The 27,788-nt window shown below is 47.2% G+C and overlaps 1 protein-coding gene across 1 annotated transcript; it reads left to right on the top strand.

Annotated features, from left to right (window-relative positions):
* Positions 1–956: 956 nt before the first annotated feature.
* Positions 957–27,788, top strand: C6H3orf18 (chromosome 6 C3orf18 homolog). Its single transcript, XM_050957944.1, has 5 exons — positions 957–1,431; positions 8,871–9,278; positions 13,947–13,972; positions 15,803–15,932; positions 27,160–27,788. Exons 2-5 carry the CDS (start codon positions 9,045–9,047, stop codon positions 27,238–27,240), a joined length of 471 nt encoding a protein of 156 aa, XP_050813901.1. The 5' UTR covers positions 957–1,431; positions 8,871–9,044; the 3' UTR covers positions 27,241–27,788.

The raw sequence follows: 27,788 nt of genomic DNA, 5'->3' as shown, positions 1-27,788 counted from the left end.
CCTCAGTAATTGAGACTTTAGGATGGATTGTATTTATGAGGGACAACCAATCCGATGAGTATTTTAGTTACTTTCCTGTCGCTTCTCAAAGGCGCTCCAGCTCCTCTCTCCTGGTATTGCCAATGTCCAGTGATGTTTTCTAAATAGACAGGTGAGCAACATGCATGCATCTGATGCCGATGCTGCTTCCACTTAGAGCAGGTTGATTTCATTCTGGTGAAATGTCATAAAGCCGCTCCTGACACCCCAGCGTAAAGGAGCTCGATTTCCAGTGCCGCTATCTTCCAAATTCCTTTCCACAGACAGAGGCTGAAACTACAAGATTGGATACGAGGCACCAGTTCAAGTTGTGTGTGTGTGTCTTGGTTTGAGATCCTCAGATGAAAGATGCAAGACACAGGGGTGCTGGAACTAGGGATAGCACCCCCTCGCTTGAAGGAGTAATAACAAAATACATGGTTTCTGATTTCAACACACCCACTGTAAAAATTGTTCCAGCACCCCTGGCAAGACAATAAGGCAAAGTACCAATTGTCATGACCATCACTGGCAGGGACATGAGGCAATTGCACTGAGTAAAAGGCACAGTGGTTATGGGTGGGGACAAATGACCTCTTGGTGGATTTCCCCTGAGGAGACTTGGGCAAGGCTGGAATTCCATATAACCAAGAGCACTGCAAAGCAAAACACAATCCTAAAGGTTATACAGGAGCTAAAATCTCCCCACGCCACCCCTGCCAATTCTGTGAGGCAATGGCATGTGTGGCATCTTCCAGACTGAGAGTGCATAGTGCTACAAATCCCAGCTTCCCACTGTTTAACCTCAATCTCCCTGCAGCAGCAAAAGCTCATGAGTGACAAACAGGCTGGCCAACCCTGAGCCAGAGCCCCATCCTCTCCCCGCCAATCCCCAGCAAAAAAGAGATCAAAGCAGGAGATCAGAGAAAGGGGAGGAGGAGTGGGCAGCTCCTGGCATCTTGGAAAATACAATGGCAAGTAGAGCAATAACAGCAGCCGAGGGTCCTCTATCTCCGGCACAAGCAATCTGAGTTCCAGTGCCAAAGGCGGCTCGTCAGCCCTGTCTCCACTAAACCAAAAATTATCCATCTGCTAAAGTCGCTCTCTGCTGTCCATTGGAAGCGGCTTTCTGTATGAGAGGGCAATTTGCTTCTGTCCCCCAGCGTGCACGCATTCACACACACATCACCCAACCTTTTGCACTTGTGCTTGTCCTAGTTGTGTAGGTGACGACGAGGTTAGACAAACAGACAGCAGCTCTCCGGGGACAAGGCCAGCGGCTACTGTGTCTGTGTGGGCTGTGGCTACTCCCCCTGCATGCCGGCTTGGGAGGCTTGGCCTGGGCTACTCTTCCAATCTGAGACGGACACTGGAACCAGAAGGGGACTCGATTCCTCATCTGGCAGGAATTAAGTAAGTGCTGATGTCACGGTTTTGTTCAGGTGATTGGAGGGGCATGTACCAGCTTATTACACTGAAAGTAGGTGGGAGGGGGATGAATCCAGAGCAGGCCACTGGAATTGAAAGATGGTGTGAGAAGCAGTAGCATCAGCCTGGAGGGAAAGAGTGAAAGCATATTGCTGTGTGAATATGGATCATACAGCAAGGAAATGCAGCTACTTCTGGGGTGGAATTTGACAGCCATCCTGTACCAGCAATACTGTAAAAAGATATTTTTAGAAGAGGGAGTGAAGAATAACTTTAATTGAAAATGCAGGGGGTGCAGGCTATTTTATGTAGGGGAAATAGAAGTGATGGAGCTGGAATTTGGCCAGGACATTGGAGTTAATATAGGCAGGCAATGAATTTCCCCCACCCATCCCCCTTATTCTATTATGTCAAATCCCACCCAAGACTGAATGAAACCAAGAGTGAAAGGAGAGCTCTGCAGATGTTCCTTGCCTCAATTTCCTCCTCTGAGGTGGATCCCTTCAGCCTTCCTCACACAGGGTGAAGTTAGTCTTCCATCCAAGTCACTAACCAAAACTTAACCTGGGTAACAAGAGTCCATGCAAACAAAAAGTTCTTCTGCCCCCCTTGGACTCCTCTTCAGCCTGCCCTCCGGGCTCAGTTCCCAGTCTCTTCTGGGCTCTTTTCAAATCTCTCTGCAATGAAGCCCTGACTCCCTTGCTCCTTCCAGCCCCTACTTCAGGCCCTTCCATGGACACCCAACTTTTTCCCTGTGGTTCCTCCTCTAAACTGCATTCTCTGCCCTTTGAGGACTTTGTATTCATCAGATTTTCACTTGACCACAATTAATTAATTAATCCTCTCTCCTTCGCCTGCAAGGTAGCTAATTATGGCACAGGCAGGGCTGGTCCCATTGCCCTTGTGACACCCTCTCATACAACAGGCAGACTTGCCTTCAGGGACATTTAGAGGAGTCAGGTTTGAAATTCAGCAGTCATGGATAATCTTGATAGAACTGCAATATTGATTAACAGTCTCTCCTCCAGGAGAGACATGTCTCAGCCTCTGCACAAGAGAATCTCTTAAGGCCCCAAAATGGTTCAGGCTGGGAAGGCTTGGCTCATTGGAAAAGTCTGAAGGGACATTTCCCAGTGCTTGGGGAAGTGACTGTCCATGAAGCTAAGTCCCTGAAACCCACTCTGCTCAGACCCCATCACCTTGCTGTAGCAGCCAGCTCTGCAAAATTCAGTTGTCTCCTCTAGTCCTTGAAATGGACTTGGCAAGCTCAACAGCATCTCCCAGACCAATCAATTATCCAACTTTTGTGAGCCTTTGCAGGGTAGGGTTTGGGCAGATGCCATTCAACCACCTTCTAAGGGAGATCCTGTTATACCTCAGGACAGAGAGTGAGCAAATAGTACCCCCAGGGCAGTCCCTCTCCTGCCTGCTGCCCCACATACAATGCGGAGAGATGTCAAGGTGAATTTTCTTAACAAGGTGCAATGAATGTTCCTGAGAGCAGTGGATGAAAGAGCAGACAATATGGCAGTCCTGGAGTAGGAGGAGGAGGGGTAGGATAGAAGTCTGTTCAAGGGATGGTATCTCTCTCTCTCTGTGTGGAAGGATGGTAACCAGAGCAGCTAGGGGCCTGTGGGAGTCAGGCTGTGCCACAGAGGACTACATAGGAGGCTGAGGGGCCAGCCACCTATAGGGTAGTTTAGGAGGAAACCGCAAGGTTTCACTCTGAAAACCCACATCCCATGAGGCTGCAATGACCAAATACCACTTGTTAGAGATGGTGGTTGATATTGAATATACTTCTCTTGGGTGATAGTTCCAGCCAGAGTAATAATGAACATCCTAATAAATCCTTGTCCTTTTTATCCAGACATCCCAAATCCTTTTGGTAAATATCAGTCCCTGCCATCCAGCTGGGGAACTAAGCACAGAGATATTAAAACTAAAATTGTCAAACCTGCATAGGCACTAACTCTGTGGGTGCTCTGGGACTGAGGCACCCATGGAAAAAAATAGTGGGTGCTCAGCACCCACGAGTCAAATCTTGAGTGTGGAATGTGATATAAATTACTCAGAAACAATGAGGAGTCCTTGTGGCACCTGTGGCAAATTGCCAGCACTATTATGATGGGTCTCACACTCGCTCTTCTTTGGGGGGGGGGGGTGTTCAGGGCACCTTTTCTTGCCCCTGAATTGGAATATTAATTTCCCCACTAGTGTCCTTGAGGAGGGGAGTGGAGAGGGAGGGACCTGGGTCCAGCCTCTTCTCCAGGTCCCAGCCCAGGGGCCCTGAGGATAGTGCTGAACCACTTGAACTGGTGGTTCCTTCCCCTGGGCTACTTCCCTCTCCTGCCCTTCAGCTTGAGGCGGGGGGCTTCCTGCCCTCCCTCTACACAAGCCAGGTGCCCCTTACCTAGGGTCTTGGACTTCTTAGCCCACCACATCACTCCTCCAAACTTTCCTCTACTTCCCTTCAAACTCTTCTCTGCTCCAACACCAATCCTTTCTGCTCCAACTCCCATGCTGTCTGATTGAAGCAGAGGTTTTTTATCATGTGACTGACTGCAGGTGCTCTAATTGGCTTCAGCTGCTCTAGTTAATCTATAGCAAACTTTCTTCCTCTTAGAGGGAATAAGTCTCCCTTCTAACCCTCTCCTGCTGCCCTCTGGCCATGCTGTATCACACACCTTAGAGACTAACACATTTATTTGGGCATAAGCTTTCCTGGGCTAGAACCCACTTCCTCAGATGCATGGAGGGGAAAATACAGGAGCAGATATAAATACATGAAATGATGGGAGTTGCCTTACCAAATGTGAAGTCAGTCTAATGAGACAATTGAATTAACAACAGGTTACCAAGGGAGGAAAAATAACTTTTGAAGTGGTAATGAGAGTGGCCCATTTCAGACAGTTGACAAGAAGGTGTGTGTAACAGCAGGGGGAAATTAGTATTGGGGAAATTAGGTTTAGGTTTTGTAATGACCCAACCACTCCCAGTCTTTATTCGGGCCTAATCTGATGGTATCCAGTTTGCAAATTAATTCCAGTTCTGCAGTTTCATGTTGAAGTCTGTTTTTGAAGTTTTTTTGTTGAAGAATTGCCACTTTTAGGTCTGTTATTGAATGACCAGAGAGACTGAAGTGTTCGCCTACTGGTTTTTTAATATTATGATTCCTGATGTCAGATTAGTATCCATTTATTCTTTTGCGTTGAGACTGTCCAATTTGGGCAATGTACATGGCGGAGGGATATTGCTGGCATATATCACATTGGTAGATTTGCAGGTAAACAAGCCCCTGATGGTGTGGCTGATGTGGTTAGGTCCTATGATGGTGTCCCTTAAATAGAAATGTGGACAGAGTTGGCACTGGGGTTTGTAGCAGGGTTTGGTTCCTGGGTTGGTGTTTTTGTTGTGTGGTGTGTAGTTGCTGGTGAGTATTTGCTTCAGGTTAGGGGGCTGTCTCCAATCGAGGATTGGCCTGTCTCCCTACTGTTACTCACACCTTCTTGTCAACTGTCTGAAATGGGCCACTCTCATTACCACTTCAAAAGTGGTAAATACTCAAGATTGCAGCCTGCTTTGGACTTAATTAAGAGTTACAAAGGGTTCTCACAAAACTGGATGATTTGGCAACAAAATGGCAGATGAAATTAAATGGTAAATACAAAGTAATGCACATGGCAAAATATAATCCCAACTATATATACAAAATGATGGTTCCTAAATTAACTGTTGCCCATCAAGAAAGAGAGCTTGGAGTCATCTACAGATTTATAAGAATCCTTCTAACTGTGCAGGTATCACCCTGAACTCATTCTCCAGCTTGAGAAGATCTAAAAATCATCTCCAGTCATCAATGGAACTGACACAACTGAATAATGTAGCTGTCCTTAATGTGCATCAAAACAATACCAGGGACAGGGCCGGCTCCAGGCACCAGCCAAGCAAGCTTGTGCTTGGGGCGGCAGATTCTACAGGGCAGCATTCCACCCAAACCTAGGGCGGCGCGGCCGCTTTTTTTTTTGTTCACTGCTCTGGCAGCCCTGTAGGGGGCGGCAGCGCACAGGAGGGGAGTGCCCTGCAGCAAACTTGGCGGGGCAGCCGGTGTCCTTCCCTCCCCGCCGATCGGAGCGGCTCAGAGTCCTCCCGGGAGGTGGCGCAGGGGTTGGGGCCGCGTGGCGAGCGCCCCGCTGAAGCGCTGGCCACCCTCCTTCTCTCTCTCCCCCCCTACTCCCTTCCCCTCCCTCCACTAGACCGGGCACGCACTCTGCAACACAAGGAGTCCCTCTGAACTCTGGCTCCAGCTGCCCTGAAGCATTTTTTGTTTTGTTTTTTTCCCCTGCTTTGCTGGCTGCGCTGTTGCCCCCTGCCACGCTTTGCCAGCCACGCCGTTTTTGTTTTATTCCCCCCCCAGCTTTGCTGCTCCAGCCGCGCCGTATTCCCCCCCGTGCTTTGCCACTCCAGCTGCACCGTGTTTCCCCCCCCGCGCTTTGCCGCTCCAGCTCCACCGTGTTTTCCCCCCCACCCCCCTACTTTGCCTCTCCAGCCACGCCATGTTTCCCCCCCCACTTTGCTGCGCTGTGTTTGCCCCCTACCCCCCGTTTTGCTGCTCCAGCTGTGCCATGTTTTTGTTTTTGTTTTTTTCCCCCTGCTTTGGTGCTCCGGCTCTCTCACTTTTTTTTTTTTTTTTTTTTTTGCTGGGGCAGCAAAATAGCCAGAGCCGGCCCTGACCAGGGAACTAGATGTAAATAAGATTGCTGACAGTTTAATCCAGAAAGCTACAGTGAGACACGATATCTTTAAACTGGAAGGTTAGGAGTGGTACAAATAGAAATAATTTCTTGCTGGTACTGCACTCATGGGAGGACACAAGGGGGGGCATGTGACCTCCCCGTGTGACCTCTCCCCACGCCCAGCCCGGGGCCCACAGGCTCTCCCCATCCCCTCCGACACCTGTCTTTGTATATACAAACATCAACATGCTTAACTACTCACTTTCCCCCAAAATATATAGTATTTCAGTCTTTTTATATGGAATATGGGAGTTGGGTGCGGAGCCATTTCAGCATATGTATGACTTATTAAAAGACAAATTTTAAGTAGAATTGTATCCTAAACTGCTTTATGGTATTGTACTTAAACATTTCATTTCAATGGGGGATTCAACTTCCATTATAGGAACAAAGAGTCCTGTGACACGTTATAGACTAACAGATGTATTGAAGCATAAGCTTTTGTGGGTGAATACCCACTTCATCAGACGCATGTAATGGAAATTTACATGCATTTGATGAAGTCACTATTCACCCACGAAAGCTTATGCTCCAATACAGCTGTTAGTCTATAAGGTGCCATAGGACTCTGAAGGAAGGCTGAAAGAATTGGGTTTGTTTAGTTTGGAAAAAAGAAGACAGAGGGGACATGATAGCAGTTTTCAGGTATCTAAAAGGGTGTCATGAGAAGGGAGAAAACTTGTTCATCTTAGCCTCTAAGGATAGAACAAGAAGCAATGGGCTTAAACTGCAGCAAGGGAGGTTTAGGTTGGACATTAGGAAAAAGTTCCTAACTGTCAGGGTGGTTAAACACTGGAATAAATTGCCTAGGGAGGTTGTGGAATCTCCATCTCTGGAGATATTTAAGAGTAGGTTAGATAAATGTCTATCAGGGATGGTCTATACAGTATTTGGTCCTGCCATGAGTGCAGGGGACTGGACTCAATGACCTCTCAAGGTCCCTTCCAGTCCTAGAGTCTATGAATCTATGACTCTTTATTGCTTCTTACAGATCCAGATAACATGGCTACCCCTCTGATACTTTATAGAAACAGACTTCTGAAACTCTTACCATTCCACTAGAGTGGTCCATAGTCATGCAAATACTCCCATTGTCTTCAATGGGATTGATCAAATGATTAAGAGTTTACAGGATTAGGTTCCAAGTCTGTAAATTGTTCTGGATGAAACTGACAATGCCTGAGCTGTCAGATCAGAAGGCACTTCATTCAAATAAAGGTGGGCAGATGTGTGATAAGTCTTAGCGCCTTTGCTAAGATGAGGAACATATTTTCAGCAAAGTTCTTGGCAGATTCCTGAGTCAGCTGGTTTAAGGCCATCAGTGTCCGTCATTATAATCTTCACTTACAGTTTGCTCACCTACAAAGCTGGAAAATGAGGCATTTGTTTTCTTTGTTTTGCTGCTCCAGTTCCAGTTAACAAAATGCATGTTAGACTATTTTGGCTGCAAAGAAGAATTCTGTGTACACTGGGGACAACACCTGATCCCCATAAGGCTGCAGAACTGGGCTGACATCAGAATCCAAACATACTCTGGTCAGTACAAGCAGAGACATTCCTCTAATGATTTGGACTTGATGTGATACAGTATGGATGTCATGGATAATTCTGACCAAATGTGGAGAAACAGAATCAAAAACACTGTTTAAACACCTTCCGTCCCTCCCACCCCTCCCCTCTTGAGGACTCCTGACATGTTAGCATATGTATTGTGCTGTTAAAACCATTTAAAGAATGAATGCCCTCCCTAGCCACATTCTGCTTCTTTTAGGAGCAGAGTGCAACTCCCCCCTTCCCCCCCACTGAAGCAGGGAGCTAGCTTCAAGTCTTTCCGGTACCCTGTACCCACTAAAAATTTCATGCCAGTACTGCGTACTTGAGGGTACCGCCCTACTTGCACTCCTGGAGGTTGGTAAAGACAGCTTGTAAGTGATTGCAATGATTTTAATATACTGTAATTCATGAGAATGTAATTATGTAGTTCATAGCAATTTAATCATTATTAAAATAGTAAAGATACCAATATAGGTGCGTTCAATAACTAGAATATGAAATAAGTATATAAATATGCTGAAAATAGCCTCCCCCCAAAAACTTGCCGACACACACACCTCCTCAAAAGTACCCACTGGCAAAAACAAGTCAGCACCTATGCAAATCTAGGTGTCTGAAATTAGGCACGTAAATCAATGGTCTGATTTTAAGAGGTGCTGATCACCCACAGCTCCTACTCAAGTCAAATTTGAAAGTGATAAGAGAAAAGAACCAGGCTCTCCTGACTCTCAGCCCACTAGACCCCAGCACAAACATGGCAATTGATTTTGGATGCCTTCGGTTTTGGAAGCTCAGCTTGAGAATCTCATGGCCTGATTTTGACATGCCCAGATCCCACTAACTTCAACTGGAGTTGGAGGCGCTCAGCATCTCTGAAAAGTCAGCCACTTTCCATCTCAGGTTGAGCACCCAAAAATACTCTCTAAGCCTCCCCTCTCCCCCAAAATTATATCTAATCTATCTCATACTCAGAAACAGTTGCCATTTCAGAAAGTGTTGGTCATGTATCTTTAGGACTGTCACCTTGTGCATCTGTGACTCATAAAGCTTCTGCTTATCTCTCTCAAAACACAGGGAGAAGCAACAGGATTCCCTCAAAGAAGAGCCAACAAGGAAGATGTTGCACAACAGTGCTCACAGGAGGGTCCTTGACAGAAGGGGAGACCCTATGACTTTGTAGCAGAAATCGAGGCATCCTGAGTGGGTGGAGACAGTTCTGTCAGAGAGGACGTGGGGCCCTTGTCCAGGATGAGTTACAGCATGCCCTCTGTACATGATTTGTACCGCAGCACCACTACCACCTCCGAACCAGACCCAGGGTCAACCATGGACAGGGCTCTACCAGAAACTGCTACTGTAAGCCCTGAAACCACCAACTTTAACAGCAGCAAAATTCCAGATGTGGTCAGCAGTGGGCCCGGCCTGAGCACAATGCTCCTCTCATTTGGAATCATTACTGTGATTGGGTTGGCTGTAGCAATGGTAAGAGAGACCCACTCCATCAGGCATTCTAAATACTTCTCTTTCTAAAGTAGGAAGGGTGGGTGTGATTTATCAACACCAGTTTTAATCCCAATAACTTGATTGAACCAAGAAAGAGCCACCACACTGGACAATCATACAAAAGTTATGGGCACTGAAAGTCTCTGAGATCCACAACTTTTAACTGTTTTTATCCAGTGCTTAGAACGAACCAAGTCTGGGAGGCGTGCATAGGCTCCCAGTAGAAACCCAAATTGCAGCACAATGATCAGTGCTGCTGGGATCTCCCAGGACTGGGTGCCTAGTAGTTTTGAGGATGCCAGGAACCAGTTCCCATATGTAGTATCAGCATTTTTAAAAATAACTGAGGAGTTTATTTAAAAGAAAATGGGGCAGATTCTGCTCTGAGTTGCTCTATTCTGTCCTATGTAGGTTTTTATACCATGCTTATCACTGTGGCATCTAAGCACCTTCCAGTAATGCATTAAGCCACATGACTATCCATCTGTGGTTTATGCTCTCATCCTCCCTCCAGAGGAACATGCATGTGCAGTGGAAAATCTTGGTCTGGTAGGGTGTCTGGTTTTTTTAATAAAAATATACCTGTTATTGAGTGTGTGTTAGAAGAGGCAAGGCCAGAGAAATGTGCCTTGCACTTGAAGCAGATAGTGAGGTTTCTGATGGCTCTTGGTTCCTGGGGAAGTTCATTCCACAGTCTGTGCCCCTGCAGAAAGTTCTGTCTCCCTTGACTGAGGGTAAGTTAGGGGGGCCTGTCTAGCTTCCTGTGATATGACTGGACACAGCATAAGTGGGTCAGCACTTCAGATAACATGTGGTGATGCATTATTAGGCAGTGAAGTGTTAAGGGGGGAATGATTTCCCCTCCTCTTCTTCCCCCCATTGTCATGTTTCCTTTCAAAGCCAGCTCCCGAGTAGATCCTTTGGCAATCTGAAAGTCAAAAGACTTCTGAATGTGTGGTGGGTTTCCTACATAACACCTCAGCCATCTCACATATGGAGAGTTAAAGAAAGGAGGAAGGTTCTGTGTTTGTACAAAGATGCTGTTATCCATAACAATGAGCATGTCCATTGACGTGTGGTGTGGAGTCTGTCACACTCTTCCCACAGGATATTGAACAAACCCTTAAAATTCCCCCAGCTGCTCCACAGAGCCAACCCTTCTATCTCTGCTATAGGTAGTGGCTTTCTAAACCTTTCTTCTCACCTATCCCTGAATGGGTGTGTCACTCACGAAGAGGGCAGCGCAAAGGGCTGTGGTCCTTCTCTAATAGAATAAACTAGTTTACCTTTCAGCAGAAGATGGGTGGTAACAACAAGAATCAGTTCTTAGGGTCAGCTTCCCTTACAAACTGCAACAAGTTAATTTGTGGAACTTGCCGCTGCAGAATTTTCTTGCAGACTTTGGGTAAAGTTTTCAAAAGTGCCTAAGTGCAAAGACAAAAAGCAAGTCAACCTAGACCAGTGGCTCTTAACCTTTCCAGACTACTGTACCCCTTCCCTTTCAGGAGTCTGATTTGTTTTTTGTACCGCTAATTTCATCTAAAAAACTACTTGCTTACAAAATCAGATGTAAAAATACAAAAGTGTCACAGCACCTTACTGCTAAAAAATTGCTACTTTCTCATTTTTACCATATAATTATAAAATAAATCAATTGGAATATAAATATTGTACTTACATTTCAGTGTATAGTATATAGAACAGTATAAACGAGTGGTATGCAATTTTTGCTTGTACTGATTTCACTAGTGCTTTTTATGTAGCCCTTTGTAAAACTAGGCAAATATCTAGGTGAGTTGATGTACCCCCAGAAGACCTCTGTATACCCCCAGGGGTACATGTACCCTGGTTGAGAACCCCTGATCTAGACCATCCCTGTTAGATGTTTGTCCAACCTTCTCTTAAAAACCTCCAGTGATAGGGATTCCACAACCTTCCTTGGAAGCCTATTACAGAACATAACAACCATTATGGTTGGATATTAGGGAAAACTTTCTAACTAATCTCGTTCTTGCTGCAGATTAAGCCCATTACTTCTTGTCCCACCTTCAATTAACATGGAGAACAGTTGATCACCATCCTCTTTATAACAATTCTTAACATATTTGAAGACTTATCAGGTCCTCCCTCCCACTCCCAGTTTTCTTTTCTCAAGACTAAACATGCCCAGTTTGTTGTTTTTGTTTTTTTTTTTAACTTTTCCTCATAGGTCAGGTTTTCTAAACCTTTCCTTATTTTTGTTGCTCTCCTTTGGACTCTCTTCAGTTTGTCCACATTGTGATGTGTTAGATCACAGAAACTCCCTTAGGAGTTGCCAAGTGATGTGCCACGATTACTTCTGCCCCTGCTTTCCCTGACAACTCGGGAATCCAGCACCCTGTCTTGCTGAGCCAGACACACCAGTCTGCTTCAACACAGACCCAGGGTCTGAATTACTTGCCCCAAAGCTGCAGGCTTGACTGAAAGCAGTTTACAGAAGTGCACTTGTCTTTAACACTCAGAGGTCCAACTCCCAATGGGGTCTAAACCCAAATAAATCCATTTTAACCTGTATAAAGCTTATGCAGGGTAAACTCATAAATTGGTTCACCCTCTATAACACTGAGAGATATGCACAGCTGTTTCCGCCCCCCCCCCCCAAGTATTAACACATACTCTGGGTTAATTAATAAGTAAAAAGTGATTTTATTAAATACAGAAAGTAGGGTTTAAGTGGTTCCAAGTAGTAACAGACAGAACAAAGTGAATTACCAAGCAAAATAAAATAAAACATGCAAATCTAAGCCTAATACAGTAATACAACTGAGTACAGATAATATCTCATCCTGAAAGATGTTTCAATACGTTTCTTTCACAGACTGGATGCTTCCTAGTCTGGGCACAATCCTTTCCCCTGGTACAGCCCTTGTTCCAGCTCAGGTGGTAGCTAGGAGATTCCTCATGAGAGCTGCCCCCTTTGCTCTGTTCCACCCATTTATATATCTTTTGCATAAGGTGGGAATCCTTTGTCCCTCTCTAGGTTCCCACCCCCTCCTCAATGAAAAGATGGATTCCAGTTCAGGTGACATGATCACATGTCACTGTAAGACTTCGGCCTTGGCTACACTGGCACTTTACAGCCCTGCAACTTTCGCGCTCAGGGGTGTGAAAAAACACTCCCCTGAGCGCTGCAAGATACAGTGCTGTAAAGCCTCAGTGTAATCAGTGTTGCAGCGCTGGGAGCGCGGCTCCCAGCGCTGCAAGCTACACCCGTAAGGGATGTGGTTTACGTGCAGCGCTGGGAGAGCTCTCTCCCAGTGCTGGCGCTCCAACCACACACACACTTCAAAGCGCTGCGCTGCCGTGGCAGCGCTTTGAAATTTCAAGTGTAGCCATACCCTTCATTACCCATTTGCCAGCACACAGGTATACAGGAAGACTTACAGGTAAAACAGAGCCATCTACAGTCAATTGTCCTGGTTAATGAGAGTCATCAAGATTCCAAACCACCATTAATGGCCCACACTTTGCATAAGTACAATAGGCCCTAAGAGTTATAGTTCATATTTCTAGTTTCAGATACAAGAGTGGTACATTTATACAAATAGGATGATCACACTCAGCAGATTATAAACTTTATAATGATACCTTACAAGAAGCCTTTTGCATGAAGCATATTCCCATAAAATCATATAGAGTGCAAAGTCACACATATCTTTTCTTAAAGTGTGGCACCCAGAACTCGACACAATACTCCAGCAGAGGCCTCACCAATTCTTAGTAGAGCGAGACAGTTATCTCCCATGTTTTACATACAACACTCCTGTTAATACACCCCAGGATGTTATTAGCTTTTTTGCAACTACTTCTCATTGTTGACTCATTCCATTTGTGATCCACTATAGCCCCAGATCCTTTTAAGCAGTGCTAACACCTAGCCAGTTATTCCCCATTTTGTAGCTGTGAATTTGATTTTTTTCTTCCTAAGTGAAGTACTTTGCACTTGTTTTTACTGAAGTTCATCCTGTTCAATTCAGACCAAGCTTCTAATTTGTCAAGGTTGTTTTGAATTCTAATTCTGTCCTCTGAGCTTGTTGTCACCTGAAGATTGTATAAGCACACTCTCTACTCCATTATCCAAGTCATTAATGAAAATATTGATTAGTACCAGCCCCAGGGCAGACCCCTGCAGGCCCCTCTAGATACACCCTCCCAGGTTGACAGCAAACCATAACTACTCCAAGTATAGTTTTTCAAGCTGTTAAGTAATTTATAGTAATTTTATCTGGACCCCATTACCCTACTCTGCTTATGAGAATGTTACCTGGGACTGTGTCAAAAGTCTTACTAAAATTGAGATATACCATATCTACTATTTCACCCATCCGCTAGGCCAGTAACCCTGTTAAAAGAAGGAAATTAGTTTGGCTTGGCATAGTTTGTTCTTGACAAATCCATGCTGGCTATTCCTTATAACCCTATTATCCTCTAAGTGCTTACAAACTGATTATTTCATAATTTGTTCCAGTTTTTTTTCAGGTATCAAAGTTAGGGTGACTGGTCTACAATTCCTCAGGTCCTCCTTGTTCCCCTTTTTAAAGATAGGCACTATCTCTTGCTCCTCTCCTCACTGGGACTGTTTTAATAGTGTTTCTCTTTCTCTTCTAGGTTCTCTATATCAGGAAGAGGAAGAGGTAAGTGCAGTCTGTTTTGGGGAGTCTCAATGCTCCAAAACTAAGGCAAAGGCCAGGGAATCTCTAGCAGACAGGGAGGCCAGGGGAATGGAGTCAGATGGAAATGCAGAGTTCCCTATCTTTCTTCCCCACATTGTAGATTTCCTTTTCAAAGCCAGTTCCTTGCCATTTTGGAAGCCAAAAGTCCTCTGAATGCATGGTAGGTTTCCTACACAACACCTAATCTATCTAATATACGGAGGGTCAAAGAGAGAGAGTTTGTACAAAGAAGCTGTTATCCATATAACAGGCATATCCTATGACCTGTGGAGTCTGTCACATTTTAGCCAATCCCAAAAGCTACGCTTACAGGCAGGGCTCCTCTGCTCCAGCAGCCTTACATAATGAGGTTTGCCTGGCAAGGCTATGTCTGCCAGACCCCAGTTCTCAAAAGCTTGGGCTTACCTTGACAATGGCAGTGGGCCTACCTTTCCCCCTGCTTTCCTCTGTTTATGGCAGTGCTGCTAGGTGAAATGCTGGACTCCACGCCTTCCAGGGCAATTTCCCCTGGATCCTGTTTTGCAAGATACTAAGTTTCCAGCTCAAGACTTAGTGGTCTCCCACTCATCCACCCACCCATTAAGCTTGCTGCTGAAAATCAGGAGAAGAATGGCAAACAGGGAAAGACATCTCTCCTTGATTTGCCTGCTATTTTGAAATGGACACAGACATAGGTGGATTTCTGTGCCATGGACTGTGCCTCACTTACTGATTGCTGTGGGCAATGCTGGGCTACACACTAGGCAGAAAACCTACAAGCTGGTTCTCAAAGCAGAGACTTGAGAGAAACAGAAGAGGCTAAAATCAGTGCTGAAACATTTAGCCTGTAAATACACTGATGGTTTAGTAGACAGAACCCAGCCAGAGGCAGGCAAGGGTCATGCAGAGAACATGTCATCTGAGCCTTGGCCAAAAGGGACCCTGACCCTGCCTGGAACAGCTCAGGAATGTCTTCCTCCCCACAAAACGACACCCACACGATATGCTGGGGCTTCAACAGCTACACACAAGTATGCCTGTTTTGTGGAGTCAGCAGTCCCTCTCATCACTGCTTTGTCTAGGCCAGAATGAAGAGAGACCCTTTGCGGGGTCAGGCTGCATTGTTAGGGTTAGAGCAGGTAAGCCACACAGAACTACAAAGTGTTTGTGTGTCCATCAGCTCCCTCCAGAGCTCCTTTTGGATTTTATGTACCAATCCCACATTCCTCCTTCCCAAGTTATTGGCAGAGATTGAACTCAGAACCAGACACAGGCCTCTACCACTTGAACTGAAGATGTAATTCTGCCAGCAGTAGGAGGTTTTTATCCAACATGTGGACTAGCCACTGCGGGATGTGTGGGGCTTGTACATCACACCGAGCCAGTGTGTTACATGCTCCCCCTGCCACATAAAGCTCATCCTGAGATTCTAGCTCTGTTTAAATCCCCACATGGGCCTCTGCTGTGCAGCCACAGGTTACCGGGGGTAACTGAACCTTGCACATTCAGTACCGGCCTCTTCCACTTTGTCTAACCTAGTTAGCTGGTAGCAGCAGTTGGATCTTATCCTTGCCCCTGGACAGGGACATATCACTTAGTGAGTTAGAGCCAAATACTCTCTTAACAGCAAGAAGCACCCTAGAATAGAAAATACACCCCTCCACACAGGCCTCCACTCACATCCATACACACGCTTCAGCAGCTGCCAAGCAATGGAGTGGGAAGGGAAGACTAACTGTTTGTTTTTCATTCTCCCTCTTTCCTCGGCCACAGGTTTTGATGATGCACTTATGCTCTTCTTTCTGTTGGCAGGTTAGAGAAGCTGCGGCACCAGCTCATGCCCATGTACAATTTCGACCCCACAGAAGAACAAGACGAGCTGGAACAAGAGCTGCTGGAGCATGGAAGAGATGCTGCATCTTCCCAGGCCACCCAGAACAAGGTAGTAGTTGCTGTCATAACATTTTTTCCCAGATCTGGACCTTAGCGTCCAAAATATGGGTGTTAGCATGAAAACCTCCAAGCTTAGTTACCAGCTTGGACCTGGTAAAGCTGCCACCAGCCAGGAATTATACAGTGCCTAGCTCACTGTGGTCTCCCCAACACCTTCCCTGGGGGACCCCCAGACTCAGATGCCTTGAGTCTTACAACAAAGGGAAATAACCCCCTCCCCTTGTTTCCTTGGTACTTCCTCCCAGGCTCCCCTCCCTGGACGACCCTAGGAGATTCCCTGCTTCCAGTCCTGGAAACACAAGTACCGAGAGATCTAATCTCTCCCCATCACCCAGAGGGTATGCAAAGTCAGGCTTAGTAAATCTAACACAAAGAGATTTTCCCCTTGACTTCTTCCTCCCACCAATTCCCTGGTGAGCTGCAGACTCAATTCCCTGGAGTCCCCACTGAAGAAAACTCCAACAGGTCTTAAAAGAAAGCTTTATAAAAAGAAAGAAAAATACATTAAAAATAATCTCTGTATAAGGTGGAAATATACAGGGTCAATTGCTTCAGAAAAAAAAGTGAATAAACAGCCTTATTCCAAAAGAATACAATTTAACACATTCCAGCAACTACACACATGTAAATACAAAAAATATATATATATAAACCTATTGTCTTACTATCTTTGTACTTACAATTTGGAAACAGAAGATTAGAAAGCCAGGAGATAGAAAAATCACTCTCAGAGCTGAGAGGGTCAGACCCAAGACAAAGAACAAAGAACTCACACCCAAAACTTCCCTCCACTCAGATTTGAAAAAGTCTTGTTTCCTGATTGGTCCTCTGGTCAGGTGTTTGGTTCCCTGTGTTAACCCTTTACAGGTAAAAGAACATTAACCCTTAGCTATCTGTTTATGACACGCCCCCCAAATTGCAGACAGTGGGGAACCTCACTGGCGGCGATTTCCTCCTAGAACTTTAAAATAAACAGATTAATACAACACATGCACCTTTACATATACCACTAAGTATATAACTAACAGACTGTTACATTTTAAGAACACTTTTTAACTACTGGATTCTGGGAAACTCTCACAGGAGAGAGCATCAGCTACTTTGTTAGAAGCTCCTGAAATGTGCTGAATATCAAAATCAAAATCTTGGAGAGCTAAACTCCAACGAAGAAGTTTCTTGTTGTTCCCCTTGGCAGTATGAAGCCACTTTAGCGCAGCATGGTCAGTTTGTAGCTGGAACCGCCGTCCCCAAACATATGGGCGTAGCTTTTCCAGGGTGTACACAATGGCGTAGCATTCCTTTTCACTGACTGACCAGTGACTTTCCCTCTCAGACAGTTTCTTGCTGAGAAACACGACAGGATGGAAGTTGTGATCCGTTGCTTCCTGCATGAGAACTGCTCCTATACCACGCTCAGATGCATCTGTGGTTACTAGGAATGGCATGTCAAAGTCCGGGGCTATTAGCACAGGGTCAGATATGAGCGTCGCCTTAAGTTGGGTAAAGGCCTTTTGACACTCATCAGTCCACTTAACTGCATTTGGCTGGGTCTTTTTGGTCAGGTCAGACAGTGGGGCAGCGATTTGGCTGTAGTGTGGTACAAATCGCCTGTTGTACCCGGCCAAGCCTAAGAAGGATTGAACCTGTTTCTTTGACTTTGGGACAGGCCATTTTTGGATAGCATCCACCTTGGCCTGTAGGGGGTTTATGGTTCCTCAACCCACCTGGTGTCCCAGGTAAGTGACTCTGTTTTGGCCTATTTGACACTTTTTGGCCTTAACAGTTAGTCCGGCCTGCCTGATGCGCTCAAAGACCTTTTCCAGGTGTTCTAGGTGTTCGGGCCAGGAGTCAGAAAAAATGGCCACATCATCGAGGTAGGCAACTGCATATTCGCCCAGTCCTGCTAGTAGACCATTTACCAGCCTCTGGAAGGTGGCAGGTGCATTTCGAAGCCCGAAAGGAAGGACATTAAATTCATACACCCCTGCATGGGTGATGAATGCTGACCTTTCCTTGGCAGGTTCGTCTAGCGGTACTTGCCAGTACCCCTTGGTTAAGTCTATTGTAGAGATGAACTGGGCACGTCCCAACTTCTCCAATAGCTCATCGGTGCATGGCATTGGATAGTTGTCCGGACGAGTTACCGCATTTAGCTTACGGTAGTCCACGCAAAAGTGTATTTCCCCATCTGGTTTGGGTACCAGAACCACTGGAGATGCCCATGCACTGGTAGATGAGCAGATTATACCCATCTGTAGCATGTTCTGGATCTCCTGTTCTATAGCAGCTTGGGCATGAGGAGACACCCGGTAGGGTGGGGTTCTAATTGGGTGAGCATTACCTGTGTCAATGGAGTGGTATGCCCGTTCAGTCCGTCCTGGGGTGGCTGAGAACAATGGGGCGAAGCTAGTGCACAGCTCCTTGATTTGTCGCCGCTGCAGACGTTTCAGGGCTGTGGAGAGGTTCACCTCTTCCACACCACCGTCTTTTTTCCTGTCGTAGTAGACACTTTCAGGCCACTCAGCATCATCTCCCTGGACTGTAAACTGACAAACCTGTAAGTCTCTGGAATAGAAAGGCTTGAGAGAATTAACATGGTACACTCTGGGCTTTACTGAGGAATTGGGAAATGCTATGAGGTAGTTAACAGCTCCCAGGTGCTCTTGGACCGTGAATGGCCCTTCCCATGATGCTTCCATCTTATGGGCCTGTTGCGCCTTCAAGACCATAACCTGGTCTCCTACCTTGAAGGAACGCTCTCTGGTATGTTTGTCATACCAGGCCTTTTGCTCTTCCTGAGCATCCTTTAGGTTTTCTTTAGCAAGGGCTAAAGAGTGTCGGAGGGTGTTTTGTAGGTTGCTTACAAAGTCCAGAATGTTAGTCCCTGGAGAAGGGGTAAACCCCTCCCATTGCTGCTTCACCAACTGTAATGGCCCCTTAACCTCGTGGCCATACACAAGTTCAAATGGTGAAAACCCTAAACTGGGATGTGGTACAGCCCTGTAGGCAAACAGCAACTGCTGCAACACTAGGTCCCAATTATTGGAGTGTTCGTTGACAAATTTACGTATCATGGCCCCCAAAGTTCCATTAAACCTTTCCACCAGGCCATTGGTTTGATGGTGGTACGGGGTGGCAACCAAGTGGTTCACCCCATGAGTTTCCCACAGTTTTTGCATGATCCCTGCCAGGAAATTAGATCCTGAATCTGTAAGGATGTCGGAGGGCCAACCTACCCTGGCAAAAATGTCTGTTAGGGCCTGACACACAGCGTTAGCCCTGGTGTTGCCTAGAGCTACTGCTTCCGGCCATCGGGTAGCAAAGTCCACGAAAGTCAGTATGTACTGCTTTCCTCTGGGCGTCTTTTTTGGGAAAGGACCCAGAATATCCACAGCTACTCGCTGAAATGGGACTTCAATTATGGGTAGTGGCTGGAGAGGGGCCTTGACCTGGTCTTGGGGCTTTCCCACTCTTTGGCATACCTCACAAGACCGGACATACTTGGCAATGTCCTTGCCCATCCCCTCCCAGTGGAAGGACTTCCCCAACCGGTCCTTGGTTCTGTTCACCCCAGCATGGCCACTGGGATGATCATGGGCTAAGCTTAAGAGCTTCCCCCAGTACTTAGTTGGAACCACCAACTGTTTTTGTGGCTGCCATTCTTCCCGGTGTCCACCAGAAAGAATCTCCTTGTATAAAAGTCCTTGGTCTATAACAAACCGGGATCGATTAGAAGAGCTGAGAGGCGGTGGGGTGCTCCGTGCCGCCGCCCAAGCTTTCTGAAGGCTGTCATCTGCTTCCTGCTCAGTCTGGAACTGTTCCCTTGAGGCTGGGGTCACCAGTTCTTCCTCAGACTGTGGACTTGGGCTTGGTCCCTCTGGAAGCGATGTAGGTGATGGGGTTGTTTCTGTTGCTGGTGAACCGCTCTCCGCTGGTGCACCTGAGGGTATTTCAGGCTCTGGCTGAGCCTTTTGGGTATGGCTGTCTGTTGCTTCTGCCAGTTCTGGCTCGCTGGCGCCCTCTGGCGTTGAGTTTGAAGATGTGGTTGCAATTGCTGGTGCTGGCTGCTGTTCCAGTTCTGAGCCTGGGACTGGAGGTGCTGTGGCTGTTTCAGTGGTTGGCATGGAATCCTCTGTCTGGGTCTCCGGTAACACAGACGGGGCGTCTGTGGACGGATCAGGAACAGGAATGGGTCTGGAAGCTTGCCTGGTTTGGCTGCGTGTAACCATTCCCACTCTCTTGGCCCGCTTCACCTGGTTGGCCAAGTCTTCCCCCAGTAGCATGGGGATGGAATAATTGGCATAGACTGCAAAAGTCCACATTCCTGACCAGCCTTTGTACTGGACAGGCAGTTCAGCTGTAGGCAAGTCTACAGCTTGAGACATGAAGGGGTAAATTGTCACTTGGGCCTTTGGGTTGATGAATTTGGGGTCTACGAAGGATTGGTGGATAGCTGACACTTGTGCCCCCATGTCTCTCCACGCAGTAACCTTCTTTCCGCCCACTCTCAAAGTTTCCCTTCGCTCCAAGGGTATTTGAGAGGCATCTGGGCCTGGGGATCTTTGGTGTGATGGTGGTGTAATGAACTGCACTCGGTTGGTGTTCTTTGGGCAGTTGGCCTTGATATGTCCCAGTTCATTACACTTAAAGAATCTTCCAGCTGACTGGTCACTGGGTTGAGGTGGGTTAGTGGAGACTGGGGAGGTGGAAGAATAGGGTGTCTGTGGCTTTCCTTGGGTTGTAGGTGGGGTCTTTGGCTGCCCTCGGTTGTAGGTGTGCCCCCTGGGGTATTCATTGTCGGTGTGCCCCCTGGAGTATTCATTCCCCTTGACAGTAGCTTTCTTGCTTTCTGCCACTTCTATCCATCTGGCTCCAATCTCCCCTGCCTTGGTGAGATTTTTGGGTTTTCCATCTTGTATGTACCGTGTTATGTCCTCAGGAACACCATCCAAAAACTGTTCTATTTGTATGAGGAGGTGCAGTTCGTCTATGGATTTAACATTGTTTCCTGATATCCAGGCCTCATAATTTTTCCCAACCTAGTAGGTGTGTTTGGGAAATGACACATCTGGTTTCCTCTTTTGGGTTCTGAAATGCCGACGGGCATGATCCGGGGTTATCCCCATTCTGTATCTGGCCTTGGTTTGAAAAAGTTTATAGTCGTTCATTTTCTCCTTAGGCATTTCAGCTGCCACCTCTGCTAAAGGTCCACTGAGGTGTGGCCTCAATTCTACCATGTACTGGTCTTCAGAGATGCTGTACCCAAGACAGGCTCTTTCAAAATTTTCTAAGAAGGCCTCAGTGTCATCACCTGCCTTGTAGGTGGGAAATTTCTTGGGATGTGGAACCATAATTGGCGAAGGATTGTTAGGATTGGCTGGAGCATGCTGCCCAGCCTGCGCTAACTCCAGTTCATGTTTTCTCTGTTTTTCCCTCTCTTCACTTTCCTTTTGTTGTTTTTCCATTTCTCGGCAGTAGGCTGCCTCCTCTTCTGCTTGTTTTATTTTGTGGGCCAGCTCTTCTTCTTGTAGTTTCCTTCTGTGGGCTGCCTCTTCTTCTTCTTCTTGTTTTCGTTCTTTTCTTTCAGCTCCACCTCTTTTTCTCTTTTTTCCAGTTGTCGCCTGTGTTCTGCTTCTTTGATTTGTTCTTCTGCCTCCCTTTTTTCCTTGGAAGTCATGGTTCCTGTTTTCTTGTGTTGGGGTGCCCTCCGGTGTTTATTGTCTGAACTGCTGGCTCTGTTGCCTCCTGGGGTCTGCCTAGCAACAGTGCCTTTTTTTTCCCGCTAGCTAATCTTTTAAATGTAAAGTAAACCAGAAAAACCACTTTATTTGCATGTGTATTGTGCTGGGTACTTGACTCACAATGGGAGTGCTATAGTATAACAAAAGACCCTTAATAGTTCTTTAATGGTTCCTTGCTTAATATGCAAGCTACTGCCAGGAGAGAACAGAAAATAAAATTTCTCTCTGGTTCCTTTTAAAACCAAACCCTCTCTGCTTAAAAGCCCTTAGCAGAGAAAAGAAAAATATAATATTCCTACTGGCTTCTGGATTCTATCTATCCCACAACACTGCACACCATGTCATAACATTTTTTTCCCAGATCTGGACCTTAGCGTCCAAAATATGGGTGTTAGCATGAAAACCTCCAAGCTTAGTTACCAGCTTGGACCTGGTAAAGCTGCCACCAGCCAGAAATTATACAGTGCCTAGCTCACTGTGGTCTCCCCAACACCTTCCCTGGGGGACCCCCAGACTCAGATGCCTTGAGTCTTACAACAAAGGGAAATAACTCCCTCCCCTTGTTTCCTTGGTACTTCCTCCCAGGCTCCCCTCCCTGGACGACCCTAGGAGATTCCCTGCTTCCAGTCCTGGAAACACAAGTACCGAGAGATCTAATCTCTCCCCCTCACCCAGAGGGTATGAAAAGTCAGGCTTAGTAAATCTAACACAAAGAGATTTTCCCCTTGACTTCTTCCTCCCACCAATTCCCTGGTGAGCTGCAGACTCAATTCCCTGGAGTCCCCACTAAAGAAAACTCCAACAGGTCTTAAAAGAAAGCTTTATAAAAAGAAAGAAAAATACATTAAAAATAGTCTCTGTATAAGGTGGAAATATACAGGGTCAATTGCTTAAGAAAAAAAGTGAATAAACAGCCTTATTCCAAAAAAATACAATTTAACACATTCCAGCAACTACACACATGTAAATACAAAAAAAAACAATATAAACCTATTGTCTTACTATCCTTGTACTTACAACTTGGAAACAGAAGATTAGAAAGCCAGGAGATAGAAAAATCACTCTCAGAGCCGAGAGGGTCAGACCCAAGACAAAGAACAAAGAACTCACACCCAAAACTTCCCTCCACCCAGATTTGAAAAAGTCTTGTTTCCTGATTGGTCCTCTGGTCAGGTGTTTGGTTCCCTGTGTTAACCCTTTACAGGTAAAAGAACATTAACCCTTAGCTATCTGTTTATGACAGTTGCCTTCCACAGTCACATCACCCTTCTTTCTGCCCAACCCACTCAGAGATGTGCAGGCCTGTTATTACTGCACTTGGCAAATGCATTGGAGGTAGTCTTGTAATGAACACTGCATGTGGAGTAAGCCACACAGAGCCTTCGGGGACTTCACTAGCCGCATGGCACAGGTTGGGGTGGAAGGCCAGAGCAGCTTGAAGGGTAACAGGGAAAGGAGGAGGTCACAGGGTTGTCATTACAGAGAGACGGTGGGAGGGAAAATGCAGAATTTGGCAAGCTAGAAGAGGGGGAAGGGAGGGTTTCAGCAATTAGGAAATAGGTTTCCTATAGCTAATCTCTCAACATGCTGCAAGAGCCGAGCAGAGCATCAAGTGGAGTTGGAGCTGGTATGTGCTGGGAGTGGGAGCTGACAAAGAGCCCAGCACGTGCATGGCCAAGTGTGCAGCCCTACACAGGCCATGAAGTAGGGCATCCTCACCTCATGAGCACCCCGTCCTCTCTAGTGACAGCATTGCAGAGGGTCCTGGTCTCTAGCATTCCCCCTTCTGGGCTCTCCCTGAGGCTGCAATGGCCAGTCTCAGGCCACACCTTCTCCTGACTCCCTCTCTGGGGTTCTGCAGGTTGATCATCCAGCCAAACCAGATAGAGTCTAAACCCCCTCCACAGGAGCACAAACAAAATATCAATAGAAGTCCAAACAAATCTTCACGCTAATAATCCTTCTGCCCCCTCAGGCTTCAGTGTAGTTCCCTTATTTTCCTTTACCTCACAGGTTCCCTTGTAGGAACCTAACCTGCTCCTATAGCCTACGGTTCTTCTACCATTGTTTTCTGCCTATTAAACCCTATCCCAGAGTACCTCTCCACCAGCATCTGCCACCTCAGCAGTCTCTCCCGAACTGAACACCGTCTCTTGCTTTGCAGCTGATGGGCAGGAGTAGCGTCAGGGTTTCTGGTGCCCTAGGCAGAATTCGGGGGGCAGCATTTTGTGCACTCCTCATGGAGCGCTTGGGAGCTTCCGGTTCCGCTCCCATCAAGCCACCGAAGAAGGACCCTCCGCCGAAATGCCGCAGGCGACAGCGGCAGTCATAGAGCTGCTCAATTGCCTGCTGCTGTTTTCCACAGCATGTTGGCAGAAGGTCCTTCTTCGGCGGCGCAACGGGAGTGGAACCGTAAGCTCCCGTGCGCCCCATGGGGAGCACACAAAATGCCGCCCCCCAAATCCTGGTGCCCTAGGCGACCGCCTGGGGTCACCTAATGGAAGCGCCGGCCCTGCTGATGGGGGTTAAACCCCATCAAAGGGAGCGACCAATTTCTCTTCTGCATGAAGGAATCTAACTCTCAGGCTGGCCCACAAGGCAGCTGTGGAGAAGTGTGTCTCAGCAGGAGGCTTGCTGTGGGGGGCAGTGGTGCAGTTTCCTGTGAGTTTCCAACCATAGCAGTTAGCGCACATGGCATCTCTGACTAGACAAGTGATGGTGAAGTAAGCGTGGACTTGGCTAAACAGGTTACCTGAGTGCTACTGCATACAGGGCTTTAGAAGAAAGACTGGGAGGCGATTTTCTCCTTTAGCTCAAGTGGGACGGGCTTGTGCTTTTTCAGCAGAAGCGCCCAGGTTCTACATTTGACAGCTGCGGCAGACCTCTGAATGGTCGCGGCATGCACCACAATGACAACTGCAAAGTCCCACAATGCTGCCGATTTGCTACACTGGAGTGCTTTGACAAGAGGGTCTCCACTAGTGGTTTTCAATTGCTATTGGTATAGTCTTTGCAGTATCTCAGCCAAGATGTTAGCTCTGTGCCAATTTGCCCAGGGCACCAGGTTGTGGGAGGAGCAGGGAAAGGGGCTACTTACCACTGTCAGCCAGTTTCTCAATGTTCTTTGTTTTCTTTGTGGGGGGCAAAAGTTCTTATGAAATACAGAGGCATCAGGGACGGCTGGAACAGGTATGTCTCGGAGTGAATGATGTGAGGGTGAAGCCCCTCTGTAAAGTAGACAGCTCCCCTTCCTTAGATTCCTCTTCAGCTGTACCAACCAGCCCACATATTCCTTCCCATTTCCTGTGGAGCTTTTCCTTAGGGGCAGGAAGTGCTCTTGTTTTCACACACATACTTCACTTTATATACTTAACTAACTGGCAGCAGATTAATGGGGATGGGGAGGGAGAGAGGAAAAATAAGTAGAAGCTGTAACTGTAAAGCCTTTTCCCCAAAGGAAAATCCATACAGTGGCGTAGCCAGGTTTTAAGTATAGGAGGAGCAAACATAAAAAAGGTGCCCTCCCTTGGCTCCTCCTCTGACCACGCCCCCTTGGCTCCTCCTCTGGCCACGCCCCCAACTCCTCCCGTTTCCCCCCCAGATTAACCCCAGGGTCGGCTCATGACTCTTGTGGGCTTCCCCAGGGGTGCGGATACTCCCCCCGTCCCCGGGAGAGTCTTTCCTGCTCAGGGCACTCTGCAGGTGTCCCCCACTGGGCTGTGCCGCCTGGCCCCACCTCTGGGGTCCCAACCCCCCACTCCAGGCTCCTGCACTGCACCAGGGCCCCCTGTCCAGACAGCGTGGCCTGCGCCCCTGCATTGCGGGCTCAGCCCCAGGGAGCCCCTTGCCCGGACCCCTCAGTGCAAGGCACCGGACCCCCGCTGCTCACCTTCTGTCCTGCGCTGCCGCCGCCTGTCCCCGGCGCTCGGTGCGCTCCACGCAGGGCTCGCCAGCTAGGCGGCCTTAAAGGCTCAGGGGCCCTTTCGCCTCTCCTCGCCACATTAGCAAGAGTCGGGGAGCGCTTGGCTGCCAAGCACTGAGCCGCCACCGCAGAAGGTGGCTGCGGCGATGTTGGGGCCGCGCTGAGCATGGGGCGCGATGGCTGAGGAGCCAGCCCCCTCGCTCCTCTGCCCGTGCCTACCAGCCCTTCCCAGTTGGCTCCTCCGGCTGTGCTGCCGCCAGCGCCAGCCTGGCAGGCACCGCTTTTTGAAAATGTGCTGAGGGGAAGCAGCTGCTTCTCCTGAACTCCGCTAGCTATGCTACTGCCCCCATTGCCTAAGCACACATGTAAAAATGTAGCGTCAAACTGTAATGTGACCAGGTAGAGACATGTGAGGTAACAAATAAACAATGCCAGCGTTTGCTTCTGTATCTTCTCCTTCACAGAGTCACCATCTTAAAATTCTGCTTCCAGAACTAACAAAGGGTCCACGAGAATACACATGGGCACAAACTACAAAACTTTGGTCTTCAGGCTGACTGCCCTGAAATTCATAGGGCTTTTGGATAAGGGGTTTTGATAGCTCCATTGTCGGAATAAAGGCCAGTGGCAAAATTTGGACCCAAGTCTGGATTTAGATTCCAGTTGTCTGCCCCAAAATGTGGGATGTTTCTTCAAACCCAACTCTACTTGACAGGATGGAGCAGGGAGTTGGGTTACCGCATTTGAGGTGACCGGTTCTTCTGAGATCACTTACACACAAGCAGTGATACAAGGGGTATGTTTTGGAGGGATTGTCGGTGGCAGAGGGTTGTGTGTTTAACATGTTTATTTTTGAAAAGAAGAGGAATAATATATAAAGTAGGGATTCTGACTGAAATGCTACTAAGAAGAAATACAGGATGCATGAAGAGATGCATAAGAAAGAGCTCATTGAAATGATAAAGTGTGGGAGGGAGGGAAACAATGTCACAGTAGCAATGCCAAAGGCAACTGCCTAGGACAGACTGTGCTGCTGGACTCCTCAGATCACCATGGGGCCTGCTACCTCACAGCTGCCTCTGATGATAAATGGCAATTTTAAAGGTTTAAAAGAGTAAGAGAGAACATCCAAAACGGAGCCGCTGTTCAGCATGTGGCAGGTTTCATAGGTTCCATGGTGCAAGAGCCATAGGGCTGCAACAGTTTGGAAGGGACTGCCTTGTACATACAAATATTGATAAAGAGATAAGCCATTCAAAGGTGCAGGGAGAGAGAAAGTGTTACATGTTGCTAACCCATGCAGCTGGATAAACTACATCTAAGGTTCCAGATTGTCTGATGGTGTAAATTGGCTTGTCTCCATTGACTTCAATATCTGGCCCAATATATATTTGGGTCACAGACTTGTTAAGCCCACTGTTTTCTAATCACACTAACACTAGTGATGAATGTAGGTAAGATACAGTGTGTAAGTTTATGGACAGACATGTGGGTTTGCATATATCCCTGCAGATCCTTGCCTTGTCTCATCTCTCACTGCTTCATTTTTGCAGATCCTCCTGACAAGCCAGGGAACCGTCCAGAGACCCAGCCGTCTTGTGTTCACAGATGTCGCTAACACTATCAATGCATGAACGACACCTGCCCCTGCTCTGGATCACTCTGAGATCAGGGAGAACGGAGCCAACCAGTTACATACCACAAGCATGGATGAGGATACTAAGCCTACTGAGCACCTCATCAGTTTGTGCTGCGACTGGGGAGCAGTTCTGGGCATTTACACCCTTCAGGCAGCAAATGCTTGGTGGTGATTGGCTGCAGCAACTTTTGGTACGTCCATCGCTACCAAAGGGTTCTGAGCTACCATGCCCAGATTTCAGGAGCGATCCTGGTTAGTGCCATCTTACCAAGCTGTGCAGGGATGAAGATAAACTGTCTTGAAGCTAAATCGGTCAGAACGCAGGACCCTACCGAGTCATGGGATCGTGGTGGAGGTGGGAGCACTTGTTTTGAAGGGCTTTCCCAATGATTTTTTACCATAACATCTCACGATTGGAGTCCTGCAGTGTAATCTAATGGTTTCCACAGAGCTTAGGCAGGTGCCTGGAGGTGACTTAAACCCCCTTGAGCTGGGAGGCCGGGCAGCTGTGCCTGCCTCCTTAGCAGTGCCCATGAGCACATG

The sequence above is a fragment of the Gopherus flavomarginatus genome, chromosome 6 (assembly GCF_025201925.1).
Source record: "Gopherus flavomarginatus isolate rGopFla2 chromosome 6, rGopFla2.mat.asm, whole genome shotgun sequence".
Lineage (NCBI taxonomy): Eukaryota > Metazoa > Chordata > Testudines > Testudinidae > Gopherus > Gopherus flavomarginatus.
The sequence above is the reverse complement of the archived record's forward strand: the minus strand, read 5'-3'. Positions and strand labels throughout refer to the sequence as shown.

What these genes read in the sequence shown, in the direction of transcription:
- C6H3orf18 (XM_050957944.1), top strand. Translation starts at nt 9,045, where the DNA reads ATGAGTTACAGCATGCCCTCTGTACATGATTTGTACCGCAGCACCACT. An exon ending in TTGGGTTGGCTGTAGCAATG is followed by an intron (nt 9,279 to 13,946) that starts GTAAGAGAGACC and finishes TTTCTCTTCTAG; the next exon opens with GTTCTCTATATCAGGAAGAG. An exon ending in CCCAGGCCACCCAGAACAAG is followed by an intron (nt 15,933 to 27,159) that starts GTAGTAGTTGCT and finishes TCATTTTTGCAG; the next exon opens with ATCCTCCTGACAAGCCAGGG.